At 40.7% G+C, this 13,232-nt stretch overlaps 1 protein-coding gene across 1 annotated transcript in view; it reads right to left on the minus strand.

Annotated features, from left to right (window-relative positions):
- The window catches only part of PRKDC (protein kinase, DNA-activated, catalytic polypeptide), a 134,460-nt gene that overhangs the window by 32,642 nt on the left and 88,586 nt on the right, over positions 1-13,232 (minus strand). Inside the window, exons 42-43 of the mRNA XM_008053434.2 lie at positions 9,598-9,787; positions 3,217-3,391 (exon numbers count right to left, since the gene is read on the minus strand). Coding sequence (XP_008051625.2) covers positions 3,217-3,391; positions 9,598-9,787 — 365 coding nt within the window. The remainder of the gene's footprint in view (positions 1-3,216; positions 3,392-9,597; positions 9,788-13,232) is intronic.

Consider the following 13,232-nt stretch of genomic DNA (forward strand, 5'->3'; position numbering starts at 1 on the left):
TTTTTTGGACTCAGTGTCTTACTCTATCACCCAGGCTGGAGTGCAATGGCACGCTCATGGCCAATGCAGCCTTGACCTGTGGGCTCTGGTGATCCTTCTGCCTTAGCCTTCCAAGCAGCTGGAACTACAGGCACATGCCACCAAATCCAACTAATTTTTTTTTTTTAATCTAGAGATGAGGTCTCGCCATTTTGCCCAAGCTGGTCTTGAACTGCTGGGCTCAGGCAATCCTCTCACCTCCACCTCCCAAAGTGCTGGGATTATTGGTATAAGCCACTGCGCCAGGCCTTAAAATAAGCCTTGAAAGTAAAAGAAACTGACCTCAAATACTGGCCAGAAAATTTTTTGAACTCACTTATTAGTGAAAAATAATTTTTGTTAGAAGTAATTGTATCAAAGTTCACAGAAGTTAAACAATTAAAACTACAAATTAATTTTTTATTTAAGTATCACAATTCTGCATTTCCCACAGAACCTAATTCTGTCTTTTGCAAAGAATAGAAAATGGATCTCATTAATGTGGTTGTACAAAGACATTAATAACCCAGGGTAGGAATGTGAATTGATACTGTGTTATACCTGATAAAGTACCAGGCGCTGCTGCATTTAAAGTTCTAGTTCTGGCCAGGTGCAGCGGCTCATGCATATATTCATAGCACTTTGGGAGGCAGAGGCGAGAGGATTGCCTGAGCCCAGGGGTTCAAGACCAGACTGGGCAACTTGGTGAGACCTTGTCTCTACAATAAAAATAAACGAATTAGCTGGGCATGGTGGTGCATACCTGTAGATCCAGCTACTTGGAAGGCTGAGGCGGAAGGATTGCCTGAGCCCACAGGTTGAGGCTGTGATGGCCATGAGTGTGCCACTGCACTCTAGCCTGGGCAACAGAGTGAGACGCCGACTCAAAAAAAAAAAAAAGGTAAGTAATAAATAAAGTTCTAGTTCCACCTCTACTGCGTAGTTCTGGGCAAGGAGTTTAATTAGTCCTGGTCAAGCCTACAGGGTCCAGAGGTGCGATAATTTTGTAACACTTGAAAGCCTAGTCAACCAAACGTTCTGCGAGCCACCGTCTGACAATTCTGTGCCAGAGTTGTCTCACATAAAGGATCATGACTACTGGCCTTTATCTTGCAAGGCTGTTACAAACTACAACCATACTCTAACTGCAGAATTACTATACGTGTACTAAAATTATCTTTTTTTTTTTTTTTAAAGAGATAGGGTCTTGCTGTCACCTAGGCTGGAGTACAGTGGTGTGATCATAGCTCACTGTAACCTTGAACTCCCGGGCTCAAGTGATTCTCCTACCTCAGCCCTCAGAATAGCTGGGACCACAGGTGTGTGCCACCATGCCTCAGTAGTTTTTAAAAATGTTTTGTAAAGAGGGAGTCTTATTATGTTGCCCAGGATAGTCTTGAACTCCTGGCTTCAAGTGATGCGCCTGCCAGGGCCTCCCAAAGTGCTAGGATTACAGGTGTGAGCCACTGCACCCAGCCAGTCCTAATATATCTTGAAATCATCAGACTGCCCCTCCTACTTTGTTCCTCTTCCCCCTAAAAACCCATAAAATTATTTACGCAATCATAAGGATGATCTTTTTTTTTTTTTAAGAGATGAAGTTTTGCTGTGTTGCCCCAGCTACAGTGCAGTGGTTATTCACAGGTGTTGATCATAGTGCACTACAGCTTCGATCTCCTGGACTCTAGCAATCCTCCTCCCTCAGCTTCCCAAGTAGCTGAGGCTACAGGCACAAGCCACCATGCCCAGATAGAATGACCTTCTAATCCTGTAATTAATATGCCAAGACTGCTTTTCCTTCTGGCACCTTAACTGGGGCTGATACTCTGGCCCAGCGCTCTGTCCTGCTAAACAGCCAATCTGGGGACACACTGGAACACGTCTGATCACAGTGCTACCATGTACTCTTGGACACAGGGCAATAGAGCAGAGGGACCAGATCCAAATTCGCCCACAAAAGCTTTTCTACCCTCAGTCTTAAAGACTACATTATTTTGTTTGGTTTTTTCAATAACTAAAATTCATCTTTAAAATTAAAAGCATTATACAAGGAAGAATAAGGCTGAGGGATCTCCAGATGAGATATTTCTATGCACAGAGATCTCTGAATGTATCTAATATACTCTCAATACCTGAAATAAAGAAATATGGTTTCTAACCATAGAGGGAGGGGAAAAGGCTATACTACTCTTGACAAACATCTAAGCAAAACATTAATTTATACTTCAAGACAGAGTGAAGAAGGGTGTCAGGTAATGACTGAACCGTGAGTTCTTATTCTGAAGCAAAATGGAAGAATGCCAGTGGTCAATAATTCATTTCAAATCTGGAAACCAGTATTTTCCATTTCTTCTCTTTTGTCTATCTGCTTTTGTGAACTGAGCATTTACTACTGCATTTCTCACACTATTATACAGTACTTTTAATTCATATGAGAGGCATAAATCAAGACACATTCTTAGCATTTTTTGTTGCCTAGCATGAAATGTAGAAATATATATTTACATGTTTAAAGGCACTTAAAATTCTGGTGTTTTTTCCCTTCAGTTTTTGAGGTTGGGAGTGGAGGGCGTGAGGGGTGAGCAGTGGAATGTAACCTACAAACATTCTCAGGTAGTCCTTACCTTAGAAGATCTGTGTTTAATCTGACTCTCCAGCTTGTGTTAGGAAGGTTGCCCTGGAGATGTCACTTAATAGCTTTTAACTGTATTTTTCTTGTCTGGGCAATGTTAAAATTGTTAACTGAATCATCTTTTCTAAACTGAACATTTACAGAATTATAATAGGCTACATTATATTGAAAAGAGAAAAACTGAGGAAGAGAATGACATTCCATGTGTAAGTTTTCACATCTTATATGCAAAATTTTCAAAACATCAGACCCATAATTTGGTTAAGCATTAAAGATAAAAATTTTAATTTCCATTTTACTTCATAGAAAAAAAATTTAAAACTCCAAATGTCATATTCAACAGCATTATGAGAATACAAAAGACCTCGGCTCCCAATCTTTTTGCTCAGTTCCCAAGAAAATGACATTATTCTCTCTGGCACACTTTGCCATATTTACTAAAATTCCTACGAAGATTTACCTCCCAAATGTCAGATGCAGCAGCACAAAGAACAGTTTTAGAAGACACACAAGACATAATCTAAAACAGCACTTAAAATGTATGTGGACAAGAACAGTGTAATCACCCAAAAGAGAGACCGTCTTCAGCACAGTGAGAATCTGCTTGGAGCAGCCCTGGGCCTGGCTGCGACAGTGGCTCAGGCGACAGTAGCTCTGTACCCATCTCACCAGCCAGTCTTCTCTCGTTTTCGACTCTTTGTGCAGCTCCTTCAGCAGTTTCATGGCAAGTGAGAAATTGTTCTATATTAACAAAACAAAAAAGTGGTTGATCACAGACAGATGACAGTTCAGAAATAAAATTACTTTACAAAATAATTTTTTTTGACTTGGAGTCTCACTCTGTCGCCCAGGCTGGAGTGCAGTAGCACGCTCACAGTCACTGCAGCCTCAACCTGTTGTGTTCAGGCGATCCTTCCACCTCAGCCTTCCAAGTAGCTAGAACCACAAGCGCGCACCACCACATCTGGCTAATTTTTTGCTTTATTGTAGAGACAAGGTCTCGCCAAGTTGCTCAGGCTGGTCTTGAACTCTGGGCTCAGGCAATCCTCTCGCCTCCACCTACCAAAGCGCTGGGATTACAGGCGTGAGCCACCACACCCAGCTGCAAAAGAAGTTTTTAACTGGCCTACTTCCGCTTTGTGTATGACACAATCCTCCTTAGAACAGCAAATTCATTTCCTCAGTTTCAATTATATATGTCTTTTTATTTATCCCTGGAATATAATTCACATTTAAAGAGTACAATGCAGTATTTTTTACTGTATTTACAAAGTTGGGCAACCGCCACCAAGATCCAATTCCAGAATAATTCCACCAGCCCTAAAAGACACCCACTTGTCCATTAGCAGTCACTGCCCTAGCCGCGGGCAACCACTAATCGACTTTCTCTCTATGGATTTGCCTGCTCGGGACATTTCATGACAACAGTATCAGAAAATAAGTGGTGATTCTATGTCTAGCTTCTTTCACTTAGCATGTTTTCCAGGTTTATCCACGTTGTAGCATGTGTCAGCATTTCATTCCTCTTTATGGCTGAATATTCCACTGCATGGATATACCACATTTTACTTATCCATTCATCTACTGATGGACATTCGGGTTGTTTCCACCTTTCCAGCTATTTTGAGTAATGCTGAAAATGTTACTCAATGAGTAACATTGTATACACATTTCTCTGTGGGCATATGCTTTCATTTATCTTGGATGTATACCCAAGAGTAGAAATATCACGTCATACAGTAACTCTACGTTCAACTTTTTCCTTTTCTTTTTTTTGAAAGCAGGATTTATTGAGAGGACAGAAAAGCTCCCACAATGGGAGGGGACTTGAAGGGGTTGCCCAACTTTTTCTTTTTTTTGAGTTGAGGTCTCCCTCTGTCATTCAGGCTGGAGTGCAGTGGCACAATCATGGCTCAGCATAGCCAAGACCTTCTGCACTCAGCCTCCTGAGTAGCTTGGTCTTCAGGTGAACGCCACAATGCGTTTTTGTTTTTGTTTTTGTTTTGTAGAGACACCGTCTCACTAATTTGCCCAGGCTGGTCTTGAACTCCTGGCCTCAAGCAATCCTCCTGTCTTAGCTTCCCCAAAGAGTTGGGATTACAGGCTTGTATGATACACCACACCTAGCCAACTTTTTCTTTGTGAGGTTAGTTAAGTGAAACAGTGGGAGGAGAGAAGGAACAAAGAATCTGCAACTGGTTGTGATCAATTAGCTGTAAATGTACCTGGACCAGCCCCGATGTTCAACTTCTTGAGGAACTGCCTGATTTCCACAGATGTTTCTCACCACTCTACGTTCCCACCGGCAATGTATGAAGGCTCAGTTTCTCCACATCCTCACCAGCATCTATTATTTATCTTTCTGATTCTAATCATCCCAGTGGGTATAAAGTGGTTTCTCATTGTGATTTTGATCTGCATTTCCCTGATGATAAAAGATGCTAAGCATCTTTTCATGTGCTGGTTGGCTATTTGCATATCTTCTTTGGAAAACCCTCTATTCAAATCCTTTGCCCATATTTTGAATTGGGTTGTCTGACTTTGTTTCTCAGTTGTAAAGTGTTCTTTATATATTCTTGATACTAGACCCTTATCAGACACATAATCTGCAAATATTTTCTTCCATTATGTAGGCTGTGTTTTCATTCTTGAGCATGTCATTTGAGGCACAAAAGTTTTAAATTTTGATGAAGTATCACAGATCTATTTTTTATTTAGTTGCGTGTTATGTGGATGTCTTCTAAAATCTGCATCTCTAATTCTCTCCAAAGCTTCAAAAAACATGTTCATCAGACCTGGGTCTTCCTAATTACTGCCTTTCAATCATCCAGGCTGAAAATCCGAGGGACTCTCAGCACTGCCCTTTCGCGTTTCCCATTCCTTCATGTCTTCCTGCATCTTCTTATAGAGCATCGCTCACATGCTGTTCACCCCCGTCCCCACTCCCCTAATGCAGGGCTTGGTCCCTCTCAAGGCCTTTGCTTTTCCCTGAGCTGTCAATCTTCCTCCCAGCTTCCAGCTGGCCAGCATGTGTAGAGAGTGCTGGATGGTTTCCTGACCCCTGCACTGTATAATCCCATTGTGACCCACCCCAAATCTACCATGCAAGAGGTCCACACTACTCTGCAGAGCAGATTCTACAGCTTCCCTTCATGTTTTGTTTGCATAGTTCCTAACACCTGGGATGTTCTTCTCTACTCTCCATGTCCAACCCTTCCATTCCAACAGAGCCCACTCTAAATCACACGCTTTTTCTCCAGCGCCTCATGGTTTCGGTGGAAGTCGCCTTCCTCTTTGTACCCGCCTAGCATTGCTGATACCCTTCTTTGATCAACTGTGTGGTCCTCACATGTGCAGCCCCTGACCCTTCACTGGCAGGGACAGTGTTTCTCCCTAATCATGCTGGGCACAGTTTCCTAATGGCACCAGGGATCCTCTCCTTATGACCCTGAACTCACTCACCACTGAGTCCTTAAAACTCAAGTCACCCCTCCCGAGCAAACCCTACGCTTCTCTAAACCAATTCCTGCTCTGCTTGCCTTCTAACCTGCTTCAGCCCTCTGGGAAATGCACCTTTGTTCTCTTGGGTTGCTCTGGGTTAAGTTTTCTATTATGTGCAATATACAAATTCCTAATTTATGACACCTATCCAAAGACAAATCTATAATTAAGCATTGAAACCTACAAAACAAAAATATTGATACAGGGTCATTAAAAGAGCAAGTTCCCCTAGTATACCCAGATATGATTTAACACAGTTAAACAGATTATATGTAACTTTTAAGCAACATACGCCTAATATCAAGAAAAGCATTCCCTTTTCCCCTCATCCTCACCAGTATCTGTTTGTTGTTTGTTTTATTAATGATGTTCATTCTTGCTGGGGTCACGAGATATTTCAATGTGGTTTTGATTTGCATTTCTCTGATGATTAGTGAGGCTGAGCACTTTTTCATGTGTCTGTTGGCTGCCTGTATCTCTTCTTTTGAGAAGTATCTATTCATGTCTTTTGCTCACTTATTAATGGAGCTGTTTGTTTTTTTTCCTTTTGGCACGTTTGAGTTCCTTATAGATCCTGGATGTTAGGCCTTTGTTAGATATACATTTGGCAAATACTTTTTCCCATTCTGTGGGCTGTATCCTTGCTCTCTTGATTTCTTTGCTCTGCAGAATCTTTTCAGTTTAATGATGCCCCACTTGTCTATCTTATCTCTTACAGCACGGACAGCTGGGGTTCTGATCAGGAATTGGATGCCTACTCTGATTTCTGTAAGGGTGTCTCCTGTGTTTTTTAAGATTTTTATAGTTTGAGGTGTTGCAGTTAGGTCTTTGATCCATTTAGAGTTGACTTTTGTGTATGGTGACAGGTAGGGGTCCTGTTTTAATCTTCTGCATGTGGTCAGTCAGTTTTCCCAGCACCATTTACTGAATAGGTCCTCCTCTCCCCAGTGGTTGTTGGTGGAGGCTTCTGCGAAAGATGAGTTGGTTGAGAAATGGAGGTTTGGCTTCCGGAATCTCTATCCTGTTCCCTTGGTCCCTAGGCCTGTTCTTGTGCCAATACCAGGCTGTTTTGGTTATTGCAGCCTCATAGTAAAGTTTAAAGTCTTGAAGTGTGATGTCTCCCACTTTGTTTCTTTTGCTAAGGATTGTTTTGGCTATTCATGGTTGTTTATGTTTCCATATGAATTTCTGTGTTGTCATTTCCAGGTCTGAGAAGAATGATGTTGATAATTTAATGGGTATTGTGTTGAATCAGTAGATTGCCTCTGGTAGGATGGACATCTTAATGTTGATCCTTCCTATCCGTGAGCATGGAATATTTTTCCATTTGTTTGTGTCTTCTTGGATTTCTTTGAGAAGCGTTTTGTAGCTTTCATTGTAAAAGGTCTTTCACATCTCTGGTTAGAAAGATGCCAAGGTACTTCTTTTTTTTTTTTTTGTGGTTATTGTGAATGGGATTGTGGTTTATTTGGCTCTCTGCCTCTTAGTTGTTGAGGTATAAAAATGCAACTGTCTTTTGCACATTTATTTTGTACCCCCAGACTTTGCAAAAGTCCTTTCTCAGTGACAGATTCTCTTGGATTCTCGAGGTATAGAATCATATCGTCAGCAAAGAGGGATAACTTAACTTCCTCTTTTCCTATTTGGATACCCTGATTTCCTTCTCTTATCTAATCGCTGTAGCAAGGACTTACAGCACATTGTTGAACAGGAGGAGTGGGAGTGGGCAGCCTTTTCTGGATCCGGTTGTCAGGGAAACGGTTCTAGTTTCTGTCCATTTAGCAATATGTTGGCTATGGGTTTATGGTAGATGGCACTTACTATTTTGAGGTATGTTCCCTCTATGCCTAGGTGTTTGAGGGTTTTTGTCAAGAAGAGATGCTGGATTTTCTCAAAAGCTTTTTCTGCATCTAATGATATAACCATGTGGTTCTTGTTTTTACATCTGTTGAAGTATTTAATTACATTTATGGTCTTGTGGATGTTGAACCAGCCCTGCATTCCAGGATGAAGCCTATTTGGTCATGGTGGATGATTTTTAAGATGCGTTGTTGGATCTGATTCACTAGAATCTTGTTGAGAATTTTTGCATCTATGTTCATTAGGGATATTGGCCTTTAGCTCTCTTTCTTTGTTGGATCATTAACTGGTTTGAGTATCACTGTGATGTTACCTTCATAAAATGATCTTTCTTAATTGCTTGGAATACTTTCAATAGTATTGGTACTAGTTCCGCCTTGTATGTTTTATAGAATTCCACTGGAAAGCCATCTGGTTCAGGGCATTTTTTTGTAGGTAGTTTTCTTATGACAGAGTCAATTTCCTGGGTTGTTATTGGTCTACTTAGTGTCTCAATGTCTTCTTGTTTCAACCTTGGGAGGTTGTGTGATGTCACAAACAACAGATACTGGCAAGGATGTGGAGAAAAGGAAATGCTTCTACACTGCTGGGGAAAATGCAAACTAGTTCAACCTCTATGGAAAACAGTGTGGTGATTTCTAAAAAAACTAGAAACTGGCCTTTCATATGACCCAGCAATCCCTCTACTGGAAATATACCGAGAGGAACTCAAATCATTCTACAAAAAAGATACCTGCTCACGCATGTTTATTACAGCACTATTTACAACAGCAAAAACATGAAACCAACCGTGCTGCCCACTGAAACTGAACTGGATTAAAAAAATGTGATACATACACGATGGAATATTATACAGCCATAAAGAAGGACAAACATGTAGACTTCACAGCAACGTGGATGGATTTAGAGTCTATAATACTCAGCGATCTATTACAGAAACAAACAACAAAGTACCACATCTTCTCACTCACAAGCAGATCCTGAACACTTACCATTAACACTATAAGAATGGGACAGGCAGTAGTGGGATACTGCCGTGGTGGGAGTAGGGAATACAACATCAACAAGGGTACCTGACCCCAAACCAGGCAAAGTGGGAACCAAAGAAAGGCCCAGACTCTACCTGTACGATGTCTACTAGTACACCTCATCCTGAATTGTACTCCACATTTTAAAATAAAATATTTAAAAAAAATAAATAAAAATAAAAAGTATGTTTACTCTTAAAAAAGCATCTTATTATTATTAAATAATAAATTTCTACAAACTAACTCTAAAAGTAACTTCTAACTAACTGGTAAGGATTCGTTTTGTAAAAAACGATCAAACCTGTCTTTAGGTTTATTTGCATTTAAAATAATATATAATAATTTTGCAATGATCAACAGGTATATAATACATATTAGAGGCTTCTGGATAACTTTTAGTTAAGTGTTTCTTCAAGTTTTCTTTATTATAAAGAGAAAAAAACACTACCTGATCAATTATTTTAAGCTGCAGATTTTAAAGAAAAGCTAAATTATGAAAAAAGTCTAATTTAGAAAGATCCTGTGATACAACAGAGGAGCAAAGACATGAGCACCTACCTGCTTCCGTGCACTTTCTACCATCTTCATTTTCATGGAGAACTTGCAGCTCTTGATCAGGGATGTAACATCTTCCTCTGCCTCGTGCACTTCCCTCCTGTCACTGGGATCACTGTCTTCATCTACATTCATGGTGTGGTCATCTGGAAGAGGAGCAAGCTTCTCCTCTATTTTGCTGAGAAAGAAGCATCTGCACAAAATAAAGAAAAATTCGACAATGTTAGAGACTGATGAAACAAATCTTTGACATACAGGAAGCTACCGGATAACAACTGGAGAGAGATATTCTATGGTTGTTAAATTTGTGCTCACATTTAGACCATAAATGTATACTCTAGGTACTAGATTTACTTTCTACTGTAATAAACCAACTCTTTGAAGATCCCTAAGGATATTTCAGCAGTATTTTCCAAATATTACTTAGTGTTTCCACTTCCACAAAATATGGCACTCAAACTCACAATTTCATCTCTTTTTTTTTTTTTTTGAGTTGGATTCTCACTCTGTCGCCCAGACTGGAGTGCAATGGCCACTCCCAGCCACCGCAGCCTCGACCTGCTGGGCTCCAGCGACCCTTCCGCCTCAGCCTTCCGAGTAGCTGGAACTACAGGCACGCGCTACCACGCCCTGCTAATAATTTTTTGATTTATTGTAGAGATGCGGTCTTGCCAAGTTGCCCAGGTGAGTCTCGAACCTGCGGGCTCAGGCAATCCACTCACCTCAGCCTCCCAAAGGCGTGGGATTACAGGCTGAGCCACAGAGCCCGGCTTCAATTTTATCTCTTAATGAATGGGTAACATACCCTGTGTTGGGTTAAAAGGCATTTTTCCCCCTTAAATCTTCCAATTTAAGGTCCTAAACCCAAAGGTGAAAAGTGGTAAACAGATTATAATTAACCACTGAGAATTTTTTTTTTTTGAGTCGGAGTCTCACTCTGTCGTTCAGGATGGAGTACAGTGGCACACTCACGGCTACCATATCCTCAACCTGCTGAGCACCAGCAATTCTTCTGCCCCAGCCTTACAAGTAGTTGGAACTACAGGCACACGCTATCATGCCCGGCTAATTTTTTATTTATTGTAGAGACGAGTTCTCGCCAAGTTGCCTAGGCTGGTCTCCAACCTGTGGCCTGAGGCAATCCACTCGCCTCGGCCTCCCAAAGTGCTGGGAATACAGGCTGAGCCACTGAGTCTGGCCCCATTGAGAATTTTTAAAGTAATATTGGGTTGTTATAAAATTATTTTTATTTGTAACATAATTTATAAATATGACTTAATTTTATTTTCATTAATATCAGTAATACTGACAAAGAACTTCAACATCTAAAGTCTATCCCTGATCCATAATCAGTCAACTTTCTGTTGTTCATCCAGGGACCGATTTATAATATTCTGTAATATTAGAAACACTGTGTGGCCAGATAAACCATCAAGCCTCACATTTCTCTAATTTCTTTTTCCTTTCCCCTCTTCTGCTCCTCCCAAGATGTGAGCCTCTCCTGTCACATGACTGCTCCTGTTCTCACCACACTGTTCTTCATTCCTCGTACTCACACCAACCAAACTGTCCCCTCCCTCCAAAAGCTGCTGTTTTTAAGCTTTAGCTGTTTTTAATCATAAGAACAAACAAAAGTGGCATGAAATGGCCACTGGACAAATGTTTGAAGAAACAATGAACGAATCCATCCATAAATGTCCCCCGCTGGTGTAAGCAAATGCCTGGAATCTGAAAAGGGGGAGGGTGGGCTGAGGACACATGTTCGCAAATGAGACAAACTCTCTTGGGCCATGAAGACATGAAGAACGCTCTTAGTTTCAGGAGCACAGGTGGTGAGGGAGTCCCAGAGGGAACAAATTAAACAAAGGCAGAAGTGAGTTACACTACCTGACATGTTCTCATGTCAGACCAGGGATGGTGAACCAGGAGGAGAACCATTTTTCTAAAAATAATCAAGTCTGCTCTGGCGTGGCACTGTGAGTCCCACAGCTTGTCCCTCTGCTGGTAACAACTAGAAAGTCTGGATAAAATATAAAATACAACTCCCCCGGAATTCTGAGAGTAAAGAAAAGATGGAAGACGGTACACTCAGGGAAACAAAAGCTGGGAGAAGGGTCTGCCACTGGAATGAGTTTCCTATCTCTACTCTTTCCTTTTTCTGTTCCGCCACAAGAGTGACTGCAGCTTGCGGGGTGGGGTGGCAACATGAGTAAGTGACAGATCCTTAAGGAAGTCCTGCTACATCCTATGCAGAGGAAACCAGAAAGGATCCCAGGTAGACACTGCAGGGAGAATCCTGGAGGGAGGGGAGAGAACCAGAGAAGGATATTCTAGTTCTGTACGAGAACCCATGCAGGCCTCAGTCTGCCCCGAGAGGTGCATGTGCAGGCTGGACTCAATACAGTGTCAGAAAGGCTTAAAAACAGAACTGAGGTTTGAACCTACAGAATACAAGAAGACAGAGACTACTATCCAAATAGAAATCAGCTGATTGCCTGCCAGAAAACTACAAAAAAGAACCCAGAGTCTATACAAGGGAATACCACAGTCCTCTCTTATCCGCGGTTTTGCAGTCTGTGGTCTCAGTTGCCTGCAATACAGTACAAGATATCTTGAGAAAGAGAGAGACCACATTCACACAGCTTTTATTACAACATATCAAGTCTGCTCTGGCATGGCACTGTGAGTCTCCACAGCCTGTCCCTCTGCTGGTAACAACTAGAAAGTCTGGATAAAATATAATTGATTGTTTTGATTGTTCTATTTTATTATTACTGTTGTTACTCTGATTGTGCCTAACTTATAAATTAAACTTTGGCAAAGGTGTGTATGTATAAGGAAAAAACCCGGTGTATACAGGGTTTGAGAGCCACAGTAAGGTCTTGGAACATATCCCCCACAGATAAGGTGGAACGACTGCACCCATCACTTCAAAGATACACTACGAAGTTAGTCAATAAGAAGAACTAGGAGAATGTATCTATTTCAGTGGAGAGAGCAGTCAATAGGCGTCAATTCTACGATGACCCATATGTTGGAACGATCCTATAAGGACCTTAAAGCAAATATTTTCACCATGCTCAAGAAAAATATTCATGAAATAAATATAAAAATAAGTATCGCAGTACAGAAAGAAAAAGCATAAAAGAACCAAATGGAAATTTTACAACTGAAAGATACCATATATAATATAAAATATTCTTTAGACAGACAACAGAAGAATAAGACAGAAGAAAATGACAGCAAGCTTGAAGACAAATCAACAGAAATGATCTAACCTGAAGGCTACACTGAAAAAAGATTGAATATCAATAAAGAGAGACTGAGATACCCATGGAACAATATCAAAAGGTGTAATGTATGTGCAACTAGACTCCCACAAAAAGAGAGAAATCAGGGCAAAAAGTATTTGAAGAAACAATGACAGAAAACTCCCCCAAATTTGGTGACACAAATGTACAGATTCAAGAAGCTCAGTAAATCTTAACTAGGATAAATTTTAAAAAACCACCCAGACACATCATAATCAAAGTGCTAACAATCAATGATAAAAAAAATTATTAAAAGCAGTCAGAAAAATATGACACATTACATACAGAGCAATAACAATTTGAATAACCATGATGTTCTCTCCAGAA

The sequence above is a fragment of the Carlito syrichta genome, unplaced genomic scaffold (assembly GCF_000164805.1).
Source record: "Carlito syrichta isolate Samal-C Ts95f unplaced genomic scaffold, Tarsius_syrichta-2.0.1 Scaffold74290, whole genome shotgun sequence".
In the NCBI taxonomy this organism is placed as follows: domain Eukaryota; kingdom Metazoa; phylum Chordata; class Mammalia; order Primates; family Tarsiidae; genus Carlito; species Carlito syrichta.